The following is a 19,720-nucleotide window of genomic DNA, read 5'->3' on the forward strand; positions in this document are numbered from 1 at the left end:
TTAAAATATCTATTCTTTTCTTGGTAAAGATTAAAGAAAATACTTTAAAATTAATATGTCTCAAAGTAAATTTCCCTGGCTCATTCCAAATCAGTGAAGAAATGAAGGTCACTGGAAATATGATTGTAAAGGTCAACTTGTTAGAGGATGCTGAAGCTTGATGTAAACATACTGCTTGTGAAGGGCTGGCATTTTACTCGTAACTACTGAAAGCACATGTCCAGCACATTGCTTCTCTTTCCATTGTGATGAGCATAATTAAGTTTTACTTTTAAAAAAATCTCTTGGCACTTTATTTTTTTCCCCAACTGAGTCAAGTAGCACAGTCTTTGAACTGAAAGGAAATTGGAGATGGCTAACCTAAGGAATGCAAGGAATATATTTTTTTCTATAAGTAGGCATTGATTCTCTCATTAACTTATAGAGTGTGTATTTAAAGGCTCAAGCTGTACTTCCTTTCAGTAGATTTGAGGTGGCTTTAAAGTTAAAAAGAAAATGACCTTTGAAGATCAAAAAGAAAAAAAAAAGCCTACCTGGACACAACTCTTCTTCCCAAACAGTAAAGAAAATTATAGCTAAAGCAATATGGTGTAGTGTTCCCTTGTATTCATGGATGAAAGCAAGCTACAGACAAGTTCAGCTGAAGGTCAGATACATTTCATGACTTTCAACCTAATTGCTATGATCCTTCAGTACATGATTCTGCAAAACACCTCATGGCTCTCCTTTTCCAGGCTGAGAACACACCTGAAAGAGACTTGCTGTTCCACTAACTTTGATTCCAATATGTTTTCTTTTCTTTTTTTTTTGAGTTGGAGTCTCACTCTGTCACCCAGACTGGAGTGCAGTGGCCACTCCCAGCCACCGCAGCCTCGACCTCCTGGGCTCCGGTGATCCTTCCGCCTCAGACTTCCGAGTAGCCGGAATTATAGGCGTGCACTACCACACCCGGCTGATTTTTTGATTTATTGTAGAGATGAGGTCTCGCTGCCCAGGTGGGTCTCGAACCCGTGGGCTCAGGCAATCCACTCACCTCAGCCACCCAAAGGCGCAGGATTACAGGCTGAGCCACCGAGCCCGGCTCCAATGTTTCCATAGATTTTTGGAACTGTGCTCAACTGTGCCTCTGACTTGGGAAACTGGAGACCTCAGTCATTTTATGCCTCTGCAAAAGTATTTCCTTTACTATGGTGGCTGCTCTAGCTATGTATGTGGTTACCACCAGAAGCACACACTTGTCCTTGTACCCTTGTACCTCCTGCCCAGTTTTGTAAAGAACCTAGGGGGAAAGGAGAAGCCACAGACCAAGGCTTTTTGGTCATTTATCCTCTCTCTTCTCTGCAGATGGTCGGCTGTGACTATGAGATTGATTCCAATGCCACGGAGGACCGCTGTGGCATATGCCTTGGAGATGGCTCTGCCTGCCAGACCGTGAGAAAGATGTTTAAGCAGAAAGAAGGATCTGGTAATAAACAAACAAATAATCAAAGTGCTGGGTACTGAGAATGAGGGGCAAGATAATTGATCGATTCTTAGTTCTTGTTTTTGTATTCTTAAAACAGCTTGTAATTTTCAAAACATTTAGATTGGAATACAGCCCTCACTTCAGAGAGCTAAGGGTTCCTTGGCAGTTTTAGGAAAAGGGTTTGCTGAGCAAATAGAGGACACTTCACTGTGACACAGAGATCTGAAACAGCCTGGTGGCTGCACACAAGAATGAGTATAAGAGTGTGATCCCTCAGAGAAGATCCCCTTCGGGAAAAGTTATCACAAGTGGCTAAAACCAATGGCATTAGAGCAGACCAAGAGCTGGGGGACAGAAAAGATAAACTAATTGAGAAGGCTGCAGACACAAGGGTAGGCACTGTAAGTAAGAGCACACAAGCCAGTAGTGGATTTAAAGGCAAAAAAAAAAAAAAAAGAGTCCATCTTCAATTCAAAGCCAAAAGACAGGCAAGGCAAAGGGCAAAGTTACTTCAGCTCTCTTTCACTCCCAATTACTCCCTGTAAGGGTTCCCACCCAGTGGTCCCTCATTATTCTCCAAGTGGCTCCTCCACCTAGCATTCCTCCTTACTCATACTCTGCTGTTATTTTCCCAGAGTTGCCTTTTACAGGTTTTCTTCTCTGTGCAACTTTGCACTACTGATAGGCTTCAGATAGTGAAGAGCCTACCCTCATCCCAAATCACCTATGACCGCATGAAGATTTGCCTTCAGGTACAACACTTAGGCTCTTTTGGTACCCCCTATGATTTGTAGCTGGTGAGAGTGTGAAGGAAAGGCTGGGTTAGGCCCGGAGATGGTAAAAACAACTCAGGGTATCTTGGCTTGAGCTACCACAGATATATCCCAAGACAAGAATTATTCAAGCAGGGGAAGAAAGGCAGTCAAGAGTGTATCATTAAGCAAATTACCTTTATATAGGAGCAAGTGTAGAACCTGCACATCTGAGTGTTCCCACTTACAGGGTGAAGGAGTTGAGATGGTACTCACCACCTCCTACCAGTCATGAGTTGAGGCTACTCCAGAGAGATTGGGCTGTTAATTCTCTGGAATCCATAAAAATGCAGATGATGGAAGCAGGGAGTCTAGCGTGCACTACAGCAGTAGGACTTGAGGGGAGAGGGGCAGTGTCCACCTCGGGAGTGATGCTCAAGACAGGAAATAATAGCTACTTTCAGATATAGTGAAGTCCTCTTTTCCTGGGTCCTGGGCAAAGCAATGCCTCTCCTAGACATACTTGCTGCCCAGAATCAAGTTACCAAGTAGAATCTCAAGAGTACCAAGTGTGTTCTTCAGTTGATTACATGACTTACTGTTCTCTAGTAAACATAACAGCAGGTAACCTAACTTTGTTTCATTTCTATCACTATTTTTTTTCTCACTTTTGACTATTGAATTGCTAAAGTTAAGTTGTAAAATGTAATGCTTGTCCTGCCCTTTAAAATGATCATTATAAGATTATGTTTCATGTTCTTGATTGATAACTTTATTATAAATGAAAATGCCCTTTGAGTTACTTATTAGGGATATGAATGATAACCCAGTGTGTCTTAAAGCTTATGATTAAGCACCCTATGGTAGCTAATGTTTTTTAATCTTTATGAAGGTGTTTTGTAAATATTTTTTCAGTTTTAGATGTGGTTTTATTTACTTGAGCTATAAACAGTCACACTTAAAATCATATGTCTGCATTTAACCTACTTCTTTATCTGTGGGATTCCTGTCTTTGACCTGTGATGTGCTGTGCTTCTAACATAATGGGACTCTTTTGGCAACTGCAGTTGTCATCCCATAATCTCCTCCACTTAACCATTTAATCTCTTAGGAAATTGGACTCGAGTTTTGGAATCTTTGCTCTGGTCTCTTTGGAATGAGAAAAGGGCATCAGAAGTGTCTTAAGCCTCCCTCCCACCCTCACACCTACCTCAGAAATCTCAGTGCCTCTAGCTACATGTTCACCCCTGAGCATTTGACATCTCCTTTTGCCTTTGTGTTTTCATTTCACTTTCCCCTATTTCCCTCTTCTGTATTTTGTGTCCACTAGCTTCTAGAAAAAGGGTTGTGGTTGGTCAGCATTTTACAAGATTCCACGACCCTTACAACCCTCTTTTGAAATAATTGAGGCTAAAACTCTAAATCTAAGACAAGACAAGTTCAACTCCTCAAAAGATTTAGGCACATTTATTTTTATGTAGTTTTTCTCACTGTTATTTGTAAGCCTATGAAATATGGACTTATATCTAAACTGGAAACCTACGTGTCACTGCCTTCAAGCCAGGGATCAGAGATAGATAAGCTTTTCTCAGGGGCCTTCTCACATAAAGCATGAGATCTTGGCCTGTGGTGAGCATGGTCTTGCTTGCCATAAATAGATAGCAAAAATAAAAAAAAGACAAGCTGGCCCTTATAGATAAATCACTCAGGGTTACTAGTATAACTTCTTGAGCACATTTTTACTAGAAGTGACAAAGACTGGAGACCAGAATGCTGGTGAATCAAGTCCTTGCTTGTAGAGTGCAGAGAACAGTTGGATAAGATTTGTATTAGCACCAATAATCCATGGTATCTCTTACATTAATGTCTTCAGAAGTGAGGTCCTATCCTCTCCCTCATCCTCAAAGATTCTGAGAGTTCTTATATCCCAAGACTGGGATAGTGATGGGACACTTTCTCCAGGTGGTTTCCTTGGGCCCAGAGACTTTTTCTTTGAGGTCAAAATTACGTCTCTCTTCTTCCTGCAATACTGATGCAAGTGGCTACTCTGGAGAATATGCAAGAAAATTGATTTTTCTGAATAAATATGTTCACTGTTCTTAATACAGTTGACCCTTGAACAACACAGATTTCAACTGCACAGGTACACTTAATACAAGGATTTTTTTCAGTAAATATATTGGAAAATTTTTTGGTTCCTTTGGAGCTGCCAGTTTGAAAAATGAGGCTGAGGTTGTGACCTGCATCCAGTTTCTGAGCAAATTATTCCTGATAGACAGGCTAGGGTTTGACTCCCAGGACCCTGTAATACTTTAGTGTCAGAGGGAGATGGAAAAATCAAAGCCATTTCAGGTGACAAGGATGAGCATCTTGGTTGTTGGGCCAAAAAATCTAATGTATATCCAGTGGAAAATGACCACAACAGTGTCTTAAAACCATGTTTTGTGTGAAAAAGTTGAAGAGACAAAGAATAGCTAGCTTAGAGAAGAGCAAAATCATTGAATATTATAGCTAAGAGAGACCTCAAACATTATCATTTAATTCCCATCATTGTGCAGATGAGATTCAAAGGAGTTAGACAAACCTAGGAAAGTCATAGAGCTAATTTGTTATGATGCATATAATAGAATGCAAGCTTTTTGACTCCCGTGCCTTCTGACCATGCTTCAGAATTCCCTTCCCAATGTCCATGTTCTTTCCATTCTATGAAGTTCTGGTTCTTAAGAAGCATAAATAAATGAACACATAAAGTGCTTAGCACAGAGCCAACAAATACTGGCAACCACTAAGTGTTAATTTCCTTTTTCATCAGTATGCCTTCTACCATAACAACCATTAAGCAAGTATTAGACTGGCTAGAGTTGATTGTCATCTTTAAATAGACGTCTACATATTTTTTTCAGAAGGCTCTATTAAAATGCCTGAGAATAAGTTATGAGTTTATATCTCAGCAAAATATGAAAGTAACAGTGAGAAAATAACTTTCTCGTGAATAAAAATATCCAACAGTACAAAAGGCTGTGCTTAGAGCTGAGTTCCTTATTACGAGCTATACTCAAGAAAGCCAGGTGGCAAGAAATCCAAGATTCCCTTCAGGTTTTTTTAATGAATAGAAGCTAGGATTAAATTACTTCTGAATCTGTCTTTAACCTGCTGACAAGGAGAATGAGAAAAAGGATATATTCAATGCAATGCTTAGGAAGTCTAATCTGATAGCAGCAAAAAATGAGATTACAGAAATACTAGCAGGCTAGTTAGGAGTTTTAGGATTTGGAGTTATCAACATAAAAGCATATAAAAATAAATGCAGATTCAATCATAAAAGCTTCAGGGTCTAATCTTTATTTATTTAACCTTTCCTTACAAAACTGCTTACATACTGACTTATGAAGCTTCTGAGAATTCCTCTCTTGGCCAAGCTTTAAGAATTTCCCATAATTAGTGCTTCTGCCAATCCCAGTGGCCACCCAGCAAGGGTGCTACTTGATGGGGTTGCTGGGAAGAGGATGAACAATGGATCAGAGACAGATTGTGTCAAGCTGGGAGATGGGCGTGCCTCTTTTGTGATTGTGTCTTCTCTCCTTAGGCTATGTTGACATCGGACTCATTCCTAAAGGAGCAAGGGACATAAGGGTAATGGAAATTGAGGGAGCTGGAAACTTCCTGGCCATCAGGAGTGAAGACCCTGAGAAATATTACCTCAATGGAGGATTTATTATCCAGTGGAATGGGAACTATAAGCTGGCAGGGACCATCTTTCAGTATGACAGGAAAGGAGACCTGGAGAAGCTGATGGCCACAGGTCCCACCAACGAGTCAGTGTGGATCCAGGTAATGCAGAAAGGACGGAAATTGCTGACATGTACACTTGTTAGGATCTTTCTCACTTTTTGTTGAAGGTATTTTGCTAGGAGACATTAAGTAAGAATCTTTAAAACTTTTTTTAGCAAAGGACAGAGAGGGGAGCTGAGATATTAGTTTGTGCTGTTACCTAGAAGTTGCTGAAACCCCCATACCAAAATGCCAGGGGCTCTAGGCTGATTCATTTGAGAATGATTGTTCCTCGGGTACATAAAGGATGTTCTAGGCCTATTGACAGTGTGACATGAGTTCACAAGTAGATTTCTAGCAGTGATGGTGAATCAACATATTATCATGTGTTGTCCTCAGGCAAAGGGTTTGACTTTGTGATAATCTTGGTGGAAGGAGTGTTTAGAACAAAATATGTGCTCTTCAAAGGCACAATGGATTTGTGTAGAAAAGGACTGGAGAGGCTGGGTTTGGTGGCTCAGTCTGTAATCCCAGCACTTTGGGAGGCTGAGGCGAGTGGATTGTCCGAGCCCATGGGTTCGAGACTAGTTCGGGCAACTTGGCAAGACCTTGTTAAAATTAGCCGGGTATGGTAGTGTGCATCTATAGTTCTGGCTACTTAGGAGGCTGAAGGGGAAGGATTGCCTGAGCCCAGCAGGCCAATGCTGGGGTGGGCATGAGTGTGCCACTGCATTCCAGCCTGGGCGATAGAGTAGGAGTCCAACTCAAAAAAAAAAAGAAAAAAGAAAAGGAGTGGAATGATTATACCAGTAGAGGCAAGGCAGATTGAGGATGACATGGTTCAAGAGAGTCAGATCCAATCACTTTTGAAAGTTAGGGGGCGGCCAATTCTAAGCCAGAGATTGGAGCACTCACAAAAGCTGAAGGACAAGCTTAGCAGCTGTGATCCATGAATGCCATGGGACTTTATATCTGACTGTCCACAAGGGCAAGGTTTTACATATAGGAACTCATAATCCCAAGGAACAACTAATTGATCCACTGTCTCTAAGTTTGAGATGAATTCATTTTAAACATGCAGTAAATAGATTGCCTGCAAATGAGGGAAGTGAGGGGAAGATCCCAAGAGTGGCACCTCTTAGCTAAAATCCACTTTCATCCTAGATCTTTGATGTGTTAAAGAAACTAGCCAGAGCTAGGGAATGGCAGCATAAGACAACAACAAACATAATAAAATTTAACATTCACTGAGTGGCAACTCCATGCCAGGAACTATTCTAATCACTTTATATGTGTTTGCTCATTTAATCCTCACAACAACCCTAGTAGCAGATATTATTATTATCCTCACTTTGTATATGAGCAAACTATGGCATTTACCTATATTCACAAAGTATCTACATAGGAGCACAAGGTGACCTACCAGCCTATTGTTGGAAAGGACACTCCTTGCTCTTCCCTCAGAGTAACCCCTATGATTAGACATCCCCATTTATGTGAACTAAAATTCCCATAAGAATCCATCCAAGAGGCCAGGCATGGTGGCTCAGCCTGTAATCCCAGCACTTTGGGAGGCCAAGGTGAGAAGATTGCCTGAGCCTATGGGTCGAGAACAGCCTGGGCAACTTGGTGAGACCTCGTCTCTCCAATAAATCACAGAAATTAGCCAGGCATGGTGGCGCACATCTGTAGTTCCAACTACTTGGAAGGCTGAGGTGGAAAGATTGCCTAAGCCCAGCAGGTCAAGGCTGCAGTGGCTGTGAGCATGCCACTGCACTCTGGCCTGGGCGACAGAGTGAGACTCCAACTCAAAAAAAAAAAAAAGAAAAAGAATCCATCCAAGAAATAATAGAATAGAAAAGAACTAGATTTAGATGTAGAAGTAAAAGCAGAGGCAGAGATAGTATGAAAGTGGTGGTAGAGGTAGATATAAAGACATAGACATAGACGTGGACATGGATATAGACATGGGTGTAGATGTAGGTATAGATCCATTTAATGGCATTTGTTCCAGTGTATGCTTGCATAACTACCTTTAGGTGGAAGACCTTGGTGTTTTTACATGACTGTGGTTTGCTGTATAAAGTCATAATAGAGTTTGACCTGACCCTCCCTCTTGTCTTTTAGCTCCTGTTCCAGGTGACTAACCCTGGCATCAAGTATGAGTACACAATCCGGAAGGATGGCCTTGACAATGATGTGGAGCAGCTGATGTACTTCTGGCAGTACGGCCATTGGACAGAGTGCAGTGTAACCTGTGGGACGGGTGAGAAACAGCTGCTTTACTGTGAAACCATGCCAGCTTCAGAGCTGACCAGGGAGGCAACCTAAGCAGGAAGTTTTGTTTGTGCTCTGTGCCCATGAATCTGCAGGGCTCTGTAGAGATGGCCCAGGGGCCTCTGTGGACAGTGAATGTGTAGGGCCATAGTTTAAGAGGCAGTTTTTCTTTTATATGCTGTCCTTCATGAAGAGTTTTGTTTGAAGGTTTTGTTACATGTCAAGCAAAAAGACTTAAAAACCAGTTCTGATTGAGGACCTGAGAACCACAAAAGTAGAACAACTTCTCCAAACACATACTATAAATCATGGGTCAATTCCAAACTATAACCAGCTCTTTTGAGTCCTAACCCAGTGTTCTTTCTCCACCTCTAATTTATCATTTATTTTTTATATCCACTAGGAAAGTAGCTTTTTCTCACAAAATCAAACCCTAAAGAGGTTCACTTGCTGCCAAGTATTAGTCAGGATGGGATAGGCTGTGCTACAGTAACAAATAAATCAAACTCTTAGTAATCCAACACAATGAAGGTTGATTTTTAACCCACTGTACATCTGAAATCTGGTTGGGAGGCCCACTTTATCTGTGGCTAAGATATTGAAATGCTTCACTTCCAGCTTGCCCGTAGGGAAAGAAAGAGATGGAAGAGGCAGACTGGCTCTGTTGACAGCCTAGGCCTGGAAGTAACACAAATCACTGCTGCTTGCATCTCATTGGTTGGCTTTAGTCACATGTGCACAATCTAACTGCAAAGTCAGTCCAGGGAATGTGGAGAAGCCCATGAATATTTGGAGAGCATGGACTCTCTTTGCTGCAGTGCTAGATAAACTTTCCCAAAAGCTATTAAGGCAAGGTCCAGGGCCTGCTGGATAGTTGGGGCTCTTTCCCTCATTTAGGGGGCTTTAGTAATAATGGCATATATGAAATCCTCTGCCTCTGTTTCTCCTTTTTGGATCATGTCTAAGTCTGCCCTGGAACTTCTTGCCTCTAGCCTGTAACTACTGCCTGAAAATCAGGCAGCTACAGGGGGAAGTGCCAGAATCAGCAATGTAGCAAAAGGAAGAGAAGTGAGGCAGTGAATGGACCAGAAGACCACAGTCTACTCCTCCATGGCTTCCTCTCACATACCTGGTCTACACACTTCCTATTCACTGGCTTTCCCACCCCCAGGAGGTGATCATGCAAAGAGGTTCTTGTCGAAGTCAGGCACTGTCAACCTTACAAACAATGTTTGTATTATCAACTTCTTTCTTTCCCTGCTTCTGTGCAGAAAACTAAGATAAGCCTTTAGAATTCATAATAAAATGTTCTTTTTAAATTGTGTAATATTTTGAAAATGCTAATGCTCTGGAAATGTATCTAGGTCAAAGTTGCAGTCTGTGACAGAGTCATAAGTGGCATTGGTAGGAGAGTCAGTCCCATGATACCCACTGCTGCCTCTAACATTTCCAAATGTACTACCCACCATTGCCCAGAGTGGGGGTTGGGCTCACAGTTAAGTTTAGCAGAGGCAATATAGGCAAAAATAAGTAGGTAAAAAAAAATTCTCCAAGGAACAGTGGGAGGAAAATGAAGCCATCGTGACTGTAATTGCAAATGCTTTGTTGATTTATCATTCTGTTTGTTCTCATCTTTCTATGAAATTCTAAGTGTAAATCGTTTGTGCTAGGATCCCATGTAGTGAAACTGAACCAGCAATAACTGGGCAGGGACATTTCAGATAAACGGGAGACCATCCTCCACTCTCTTCTATTTCAAGATAGAATGAATCCTTCGCATGACATCTACATTATTTCAGAGCATCAGGAATCAAGAGATAAATGGCTGATGTGTGCAGTGATTGTAGATACACCTGAAGTTAGCTAGGAAATTGAATATTCTTACCAGATATCAATCAGACATTTGCTTTTGTGACTGTCTAAGCCTTGAGCAGCACCTTTACCTACCTGGGTAAATGTCACTCTGATTACAAAGCCTTAATGGGAATGATCATGGCACTCACATGCTCACCTGCACTTCAGCCACACTGCCTATTCGAGTGACGATGAGTTCACTTGCTGAGGAAGAGAAGAAAGACAGCATGACTACTTTAATCTTCACAAACATAGAGGATGAAATACTAATATTCACACAGGACACACGTTGCTAAATATAAAGGTGAAAGACTGCGTAAAATACTGAATCATTGCCATGAATTTTTAATTTTTTTAAGTTAAAACGTGCTATATTATAAAAGTGAGTTAAACACATTACTGAAACATCAAAAATGAAGTCGCCACGCTAACACATGTACTTTTGCTGCTTGGCTTTTTTATTTTCCTTTCAATATGTTTTTTCTTAATCATGGATGTACATAGTTGTGTGCCCGTGTGTGTATTTATATACACATACACACATATGTTTTCACTTATTGCCATCGGGAAACTTTTTTATATTATACAATCTTTATAGCTATCATTTTTAGGAATGCATTTTACTCTGCTGGAAAGATAAAACAGAGTTTCCTTAACCAATTCCTTATTGCTTTTCCTCTGATGAGCATTTTTGGACCCATGTAAAAAATGATTCCCTTAGTTTTAATTTTTATGGGGAATTTCAAGGTTCAAGGCATAAGCAGTATTGTGATAATGTTAAGGAACATATTACCAAATCTATTTCTATAGTAAAAGGATTACAAACACATGGAAGCAATCATTTTATCTTTTAAATTATTGTATCATTTTAGCATTATGCTTTTTTACTGGGGAACATTTTAAATGTACCAATAAAATAGATAATGTAGTAACAGGTTCCTGCGTGCTAAATCACTCACCTTTATCACATCTTACTGTTATGTCTGTTTGTTTTCGTCTTTATTTCTAAAGAAAAAAAAATTCCACAACTAGAGTTAAGAAGCACATCCCACTTCTGCTTCCTTTACTTTTTCCCGAGTTAGCTAGGGTCATGGAACAAGTGTTTATTATTCTCATGTATGTTGATAAATACTTTTATTATGCACATGTAGTATTATGCAGGTGTAGTATTATGCATGTGTATTATTATGCATCATGTCATATTATTTCTCGGGAATTTAAGCCTTCTATTAATGGTATCGTACTCAATATATTATTCTTTATCTTACTTTTTTACTTAATATTATGCTTTTGAGATAAATCCACATTGATAAAATTAATCTAATGCTTTCATTTTAAGGGCTGCACATATTTCATTTTATGGATACATCGCAATTTGTTTATACATTCTACTAATTTACAGCTATAAATATTTCTGCAATGCTGTAATGAACACTTTATAATTATTGCCGTAATAGCTCAACTTTTAAGCTTTTTAAATATGTAAACCTAGAAGTAAAATCCCTGGGTCATATAGTCTGTGCATATTGCAGGAATAAATCAGTGAACTCATATGTTGCCATGGAATGCTTTAAATTTTTCAGGGAAATAAATAAATTTTAAAGGGAAACATTGCAATACTTAACACCTTTTAGAATCATGTATCTACTACTAACTCAAGGTAGTTCAAGGTTAGGTCACACTGCATTCTTGTCAATGACATCCTATCTTTGTGAAACTGGTGTTTTATAGTTACTGTGATTAAAAAAATAATAATCTAGTACTGCCTGAGAATAATGTGGAACAGTAAATATAAAGTCTAGTCTTATTCAAAGATTTGAAAAGTTGAGCAGTATCCAGTAGATGCAAGCATCTCATTGGTAAGTTAATTTAAAATGAAACAAAAATACGATTTTGTGTTTCAGTTGATATGTGTTATTTTATCAGATGGCTACTAAGTTGTTAGACCATAAATATTTATTAATTGGGGCCTACCTATTTAGTGAGTGGAACTGGTAAATGTTTTATTTGGTCTGGAAGCATCATGAAATGTTACTGAAACACTAAGGGCACTAGGAACTGGAAATGTTAGAAGCCTCTGCTCTAATCTCTGGCTTGTCTTTTAAGTTTTGTTTTCATCATTTTATTTACATTGAGCATAACTCATGATAAGCATAAATGTTAAACTTTAATATAATCAATTTTGTTAATTTTCCTTTTAATGTTTGTGCTTTTGGAGTCTTAACTAAAAATGCATTTCTATCTCAAAGTCATTAAGTTATGAGTCCATGTTTTCTTCTAAAATTTTCAAAATTTTGAATTTCACATAAGGAGTTTATTCCACCTAAATTTACTTTTGTGGGGGTATAAAGTAGGGATCTAACTTCCTAATGAATAATCAATTATTCTGACCTCATTTATTGAATAAGACATCCCCCTCTTTATTGGTATTTTTAAAACTGTTTTCATTTTGGCATTTTCTTATTTTAAAGACATTTCTGAAAACTTGGCAAAATTAATCTGAATGACTATTATTGAACTTGACAGTACTTATATTAAGGAAGAGGTAAAATCATTATACAGCATTTAGAAAGGAATGCTCTCAAGCCACCCCATATACATACTCAGGTTAAATGTGTACATAGCCTGATAGCTGGGACATCTGCTTCCAGCTTATTGTTCTTCTTGGCTGTCTTCTGATTGGGTTTCCTTAAGCAGGTCCCAGACTTTTAACCACAGTCTGGGTTTTTTAGTCAAAACCACTGGCCATACATGCAGTAGGAGGATTGGGTTAAGCTAATAACTTGCCTTTCTGACTGATCACGGAGATGCTCTCCACGGTCATTTACCATTCAAGTTCCTTTGGGAGAGTGCTCTTCCTTGTCTGTACCTTTGGGTGGAATTGATGTTGATTCCTCTTATTCCCGGAGCTACATGTGCAAGACAGTTCATCAAGTCTTCTTTGGCGTGACTATGTGATGCTTTGCCTATGTATCCACCGTCAGAGTCAAAGGGACTGCACGCTTGTCAAACGGGAAACTCACTGTGTCCTTACTGCAGGAGCTCTGTGATAGGTGATGATTCTCTTGTCTTCTCCTTTTTCACTCAGTTTTATAAGCACTCCTGGAAAACAATACAACTTTTTAGAAATTGTAGTCGTTAAAATTTTATTAAATTGTTTTTGTTTGTTTGTTTTTTGGGTTTTTTTTGTTTTGAGTCAATCTCACTCTGTCACCCAGACTGGGATGCAGAGGCATGATCACGGTTCACCACAGCCTCGACCTCCTGGGCTCAGGTGATCCTCCCATCTCAGCCTTCCAAGTAACTGTGATTACAGGTGCATGCCACTGTGCCTGGCTAATTTTTTTATTTTTTTAGAGAGTGGACGGGGGCGGGGTCTGTCTATGTTGCCCAGGCTGGTCTCAAACTCCTGAGCTCAAGCAATCCTCTTGCCTCAGTCTTCTTCCAAAGTGCTGGGATTAGACGTGAGCCACCATGCCCAGTAACTTGGTTTTTGAAGCACAGGATTCCATTGTTAAAGTGGCTTGCTCTCTCACTTCTTCTGGCTCTGATTACTTGCTGACTTGTAATTTCAGTTATTTGTGTGTAAATCTTCTGTCCTTTACCAGACTATAAGCTCCTGGATGACAGGCTCTAGGCCTGATGCCTTTGTGTGTCTTCCCTCTTCCAGTCTTGGGATGGTGCCATTTACTGATTTATTATAAAGAATATTAAAAGGACACAGATTGAGAGATGCATAGGGCAAGGCTTATGGGAAGGTGACCAAGCTTCCATGCCCTCTCTGGGCACTCCATCCTCCAGAAACCTCCATGTATTTGGCTATCTAGAACCTCCGTCACTGGCATTTATCTAATTTGCTTTTAAGTGTGGGTCAGTTTCCAGGTACCTATTATTTTGCATTGATCCAGTTCTCTCTAATTTTTGTAGCTTTATGTATAATAAGTGTAAGTTTAAAAATTCTCCATCTAGTTTATTCTTTTTAAAATCTTCTTGACTATTCTTGGCCTATATTTATTAAATTTTAGGGTCCATTTGACAAATTCCAAGAAAATCTCTTTTGGGATTTTGATTGGAATTGTACTTTATTTATAGGTTACTTGTGTGAGGATTGATACTTTTTAAAACTGGGTTTTTCTAGGTATGAACACAATGTATCACTCTAATCAGGTCTTTGGGGTTCCTAAAAAATAATTTATTTTCTTTTTAAAGATAGGGATGCTGTTGATTCTTGTGTTTTAATTTTGCATCTAGCAACCTTGCTGGACTCTATTTTAGTTCTCAATTTGTAGACTTTGTTGGATTTTGGTATTGTTTAATAATAAAGAAAGTCTTATCTCATTTCCAGTTGCTTTACCTTATTTTTGTTTTTTCTGGATGTATCGAATTGACTTGGGCTTGTAATAAACTGGAATATGTTGCAATAGACAATAACAGACATCCAAGCCTTTCTCCTGACTGTGGTAGGTATGTTTCAGATGATCTTACCAGGGAAAATACGTTTCCTTCTATTCCTAGCTTATTATATCTTTCATTATAAGTGAGGATTGTATCTGTCCAATACTTTTCTGCAAATACTGAGATGATAATATGGTTTTTCCACATTAATATACTAATTTTGTTTTTCTATTAATAGATTTAAACTGAACTGGGATTCCTTCGATAAATGTTTACTTGATATGATATAAATTTGTGCATATATTATTTTTACTTTTGAGTTATGTTTGCTAATATTTTGTTTAGGAGTTTTACAACTGCATTCATGAATGAGCTCTATCTTGATAATCCCTTCTAGCACTCTCAAAATGTATGCCTCATTTTCTCATTCATTCATATTTTTCTTTTGTCTTATTGATCAGGTGCTATATCGTCCCTTAAAAATGCATTCAGGTAACTGTCTCCCACAATTGTATAAAATCTTTCCTGGTTCCATGGCTGTCTTTCTCACTCTTTAGTAATAGATAGTCCTATTAATAGATTGTGGTAGTTAATTAATATTGTGGACTATAGAACCAAACTGTTCAGTTTCAAATCCCAGTTTAACCAACTGTGTAACTTACTGTAACTTCTTTGTGCTTTAATTTCTTCATCTATAAATGTACCAAGTTATAATGATTACTTTTTATGGTTGGCATGAAAATTAAATGAGTTAATACATGCAAAATGTAATTGTTAAAAAGTTGTAGAAAATTCTTAGTAATCATCTATTTGAACACTACTTTTTGATTATTCCCTTAGTTCTCTTTTCTGTAATTCCTATTATACAAATATTGAAACCTCTCAATCCACTTTGTACATATCTTAAGTGCTTTTTTATTTTTTTCAAAAATTTTTTGAATTTTGAGTAAAAGTTTCTCAATACTGTATTCCACTTCACTAACTCACTCTTCGACTGCATCCTATAATTTACCCTCAACACATCATCTGTATTTTAATGACTATATATATTTTTCTCAAATTTTTAATTGGTTCTTTGTATATCTATTCTTGTTTATTCCATATTTTTGTAATTTATTGTGCTTTATTAACATAAGTATATCTTTATTTATTTAACATCCTCGACATTTTATTTCTGTGTGGGAGAAACACTAAAGGTAAGGCAAAGAGGTAGAAGGTCTTTACAGAAGTCAAGGGAAATAATAACAGTGGCTTGAGCTGAAATTGAAGTGGCACAACTGAAAAATGTACAAATGTGGAGCTATTTAGGAGACAGATTAGACTGGATGTAGTGGCTGGTTCAATTTATTGGCTGGAAGAGAGTGATTTGAGTATGAGGGAGGGTTAACAAGTAATAACTTGTGTTCTCCATTTGGGTAACAAGCTAAATTGTGGTATCATTCACTGAGACAGGGAAAACATGAGAGGAAACAAGTCTGAAGAAAAGTTTATGATTATATATGTTCAATTAAGGTGCCTATGAAATTTCCTAGTAAAAATAACCAAAGACAGTTCCATGCTTATTTAAAGATTTTTGTCAGACTGCTCTGTCAAAATTATGTCACCCAGAGTGGATGTTCTAATTATTTTGTTGCTTTGCTTAGCATTAGATTTCTTTGGAAGTGTTTTGGAATTATAATTTACAGGCTTTATTGGAGTGTGATTTCCTTTCAGTTATTTTCCTTCTCTCTCCTTCTCTCTCTCTCTTTCTCTCTCTCTCTCTCTCTCTCTCTCTCTCTCTCTCTCTCTCATCTCATTACTCTCATCTCTCTATGAGCACTCCACCCTTTCTAATACTTTTGCAAGTTTACCTGACTAGACTGTAGGGCCTCATTTCAGGACCAAGATTTGTCACGATTGGAATTGCTATCTCACAGTGGACATTGAAGAGATGCTTAAGTCGTGAGGCCAGCAGGTAGCTTGGCTAAGCTCCTGAGTGAGAAACAGTCCTTGTCTTGCAACCATCATAGCCCTAAAACTCTTCAAGAGTGAATGTTCTATGCAGTTTTTGATGAGGATGGCCTCATCCCTATTTCATGTAGGGTACTATAAGTTCTTTAACTTCATATGGAGCTGAGCACATGGCCACCAATAACTGCTTCTTCCCAGGAACCTGGTAGAGCTGTCACTTAAGTTCTGCTCTCTGTTTTGCAGGGATGTTTACCTGCATTTGAGCGTGGTACCTTTGGGGTTTACTTTTTTCAAATATTTATATATTTTATATATGTAGTATTGTTTGCACATTTATACATTAAAAAATACTGTTCCACCCTTGTAGCAAAGGGCTATTTAAACTCATTAAGATGTGATTTTCTTATTTTGAATATTTAAAATATTTACTTTTGATCTAGATTAGAGATCAATTTGGAAAAATGTCAAGATAATATTATAAATTAGGCTAACTGGCATAAAAGCCAGCTCATTTTCCACAACCCACTCTTCAGTGATAAAGGGCACTCTCAGAGAACACCAGTGACTGTCCTCTCTTCATGCCAATCTCTGTATTCTCTCCCTTTAACCACATCTGTTTTTACTTCTACCTTATCCATGGGCACAACCCTGTGACTTCAGGGGCATTAAGGACTAGCTACTCCTCAGGATACTTGCAAGGGGATGGAATAACAAGTTCTACCATCCATCACAGAGGACTCGCTGGAATGAATTTACCTAAGCCACTCATCAAAAGATCACTGATGAAAGGCCAGCCAGTGGATTATCTGTGAAGAAACAGCTGCAGAAATGACTTGAACAAATACTGATCTCAATAGGTAGCTTCAGGACTCCTTATGATACAAGAAAATATTTTGGCAATAGCTCAGGATCACTTCCATAGAAATGTAAAAGCCACATTTTCACCTCATTGCAGTTCTGGTCCTGCAGAGTTCTATCAGTTATAATAGATTCTAACCAAAAGTCCCTGGTGTCCTGTGTTGGCACTATTATTAACAAATAGCTCATTACTTCTAAACATGCCCTTTGCCGATTCTGTGGTCAGTAATCTCCTCGAGTCTGCATTTTGGGGTCTGGAGGTTATGTAAAAGGGAGAATATTTTCAACAATGGCTTATGTAAAAGGGAAAATATTTTCCCCTCACCTACCCTGGACTTATACTTTCCTTTTATCCTGCTTGACTGAATTCTTGCTGGAGTTCAGTTATTGTCCCATTATTCAAGGAATGATATGTTCTAATAGGAAAAAATTAATATCAAAACTCTTGAAGATCATGTCTTTAAAGTTCCTGAAGATCGCTCAATCGTTCTTCTAAACGGACTTATAAACTAGATTTATTGGAAATAAATTCATGTAGAGCAGATACTTATGCTTACTGAAACTAGTTCCTGCAAGGTTTATCCAACAGCATTCCCACAAAAGTTCAGCGTAGCTATGTTTAAGATATAGCCTCATATCCCTGATGAGACATAAGAATCATAATTAGGGATGCATTTTCCACTATAACCCTGACTAGTAACCATATATTGATTTTTCACTTTTATTTTTATTTCAATAGCTTCAGGGGGTACAAATAATTTTTGGTTACATGGCTACATTGTATAGTGGCAAAAATGTCTGGGATTTAAATGTACCCACCACCCCTACCTGTGTACATTGTACCCAATAGGTGATATTTCATCCCTCTGCCCCTTCTCACATTCTCCCTGCTGAGTCTCCAGTGTCCAGTATAGCATACTGTATATTTTTTGCAGGTCTTTAGTTTAGCTCCCACTTATAAATGAGAATATGCAGTATTTGGTTTTCTATTCCTGCATTAGTTCACTTAAGGATGATGTTCTCCAATACCATCTGAATTACTGCAAAAGACAGTATTTCATTCATATTATGGCTGAATAGTATGGTATATATGTACCACATATGTACACATGTTCATTATCCACTGATCAGTTATGGGCATTTGGGTTGGTTCCATGTCAACCTGAATTGTGCTGCGAGGAACAGGCAAGTGCAAGTGTCTTTGTTATATAAAGACCTCTGTTCCTTAGGGTAGATACCTAGTAATGGGATTGCTGGATCAAATGTAGATCTACTTTTAGTTCTGTGATAAATCCCCACACTAATTACCATAGAGGTTGTACTAATTTTCACTCCCACTGACAGAATATAATCATTCCCTTTTAACTGCATCCACACCAGCATCTACTGTTTTGTTTTTTTTTTTTTTAATAATGGCTATTCTGACTGGCGTAACATGGTATCTCATTGTGGTTTTAATTTTCATTTCCCTGATGATTAGTGATGTTGAGTATTTTTTCATATGTTTGTTGGTCATTTGTATATCTTCTTTTGAGTGATGTCTGTTAATGTCATCTGTCCACTTTTTGACAGGGTTATTTGCTTTTTTTTCTTGCTAATGTGTTTGAGTTCTTTGTGATTCTGGGTATTAGTCTTTTGTCAGATATATAGTTTGTGAATGTCTTCTCCCATTCTGTAGCTGCCCACTTGTTCTGTTGATTATTATTATTATTTTGCTATGCAGAAACTTTTAACTTTAATTAAGTCCCACTTATTTATTTTTGTTTTTGTTGCATTTACTTTGGGATTCTAGTCATCAGTACTTTGCCTAGGTTTCTGTAATCTTTTGCTCAGAAAAAAAAAAAAAAAAAGATTTGTCTAGGCCAATGTCCAGAAGAGTTTTTTCCTAGATTTTATTTTAGAATTTTTGTGGCTTCAGGTCTGAGATTTATTTTTTTTAGTGTATCTTGAGTTAATTTTTGTATATGAGGAGAGATAGGGATACAATTTTATCTTTCTGCATATAGCTGTCCAGTTTTTCCAGCACCACTTATTGAATAGTGTGTCCTCTCCCCCAGTATGTTTTTGTCTGCTTTGTTGAAGATCAATTGGTTGTAGGTATTTGGGTTTATTTCTGGATCCGCTATTCTGTTCCATTGGTCCACATGTCTACCCTTGTACCAGTACCATGCTATTTTGGTTACTACAGCCTTGTAGTATAATTTGAAGTCAGGTAATATGATGCCTCCAGCTTTGTTCTTTTTGCTTAGGATTGCTTTGGCTAGTCTGGCTCTTTTTTGGTTTCATATGAATTTTAGGATTGTTTTTTCTAATTCTTTGAAAAATGACATTGAAGCCAGGCTCGGTGGCTCAGCCTGTAATCCCGTGCCTTTGGGAGGCTGAGGTGAGTGGATTGCCT

At 38.3% G+C, this 19,720-nt stretch overlaps 1 protein-coding gene across 1 annotated transcript in view; it reads left to right on the plus strand.

Annotated features, from left to right (window-relative positions):
- Positions 1-19,720, plus strand: part of LOC103249837 (A disintegrin and metalloproteinase with thrombospondin motifs 12) — a gene marked incomplete at its 5' end in the record, with an annotated part of 154,497 nt that overhangs the window by 64,400 nt on the left and 70,377 nt on the right. Inside the window, 3 exons of the mRNA XM_008048455.2 lie at positions 1,345-1,465; positions 5,804-6,048; positions 8,116-8,254. Of these exons, the coding sequence (XP_008046646.2) occupies positions 1,345-1,465; positions 5,804-6,048; positions 8,116-8,254 (505 nt within the window). The remainder of the gene's footprint in view (positions 1-1,344; positions 1,466-5,803; positions 6,049-8,115; positions 8,255-19,720) is intronic.

Source organism: Carlito syrichta, unplaced genomic scaffold, assembly GCF_000164805.1.
Source record: "Carlito syrichta isolate Samal-C Ts95f unplaced genomic scaffold, Tarsius_syrichta-2.0.1 Scaffold123581, whole genome shotgun sequence".
Classification (NCBI taxonomy): Eukaryota; Metazoa; Chordata; class Mammalia; order Primates; family Tarsiidae; genus Carlito; species Carlito syrichta.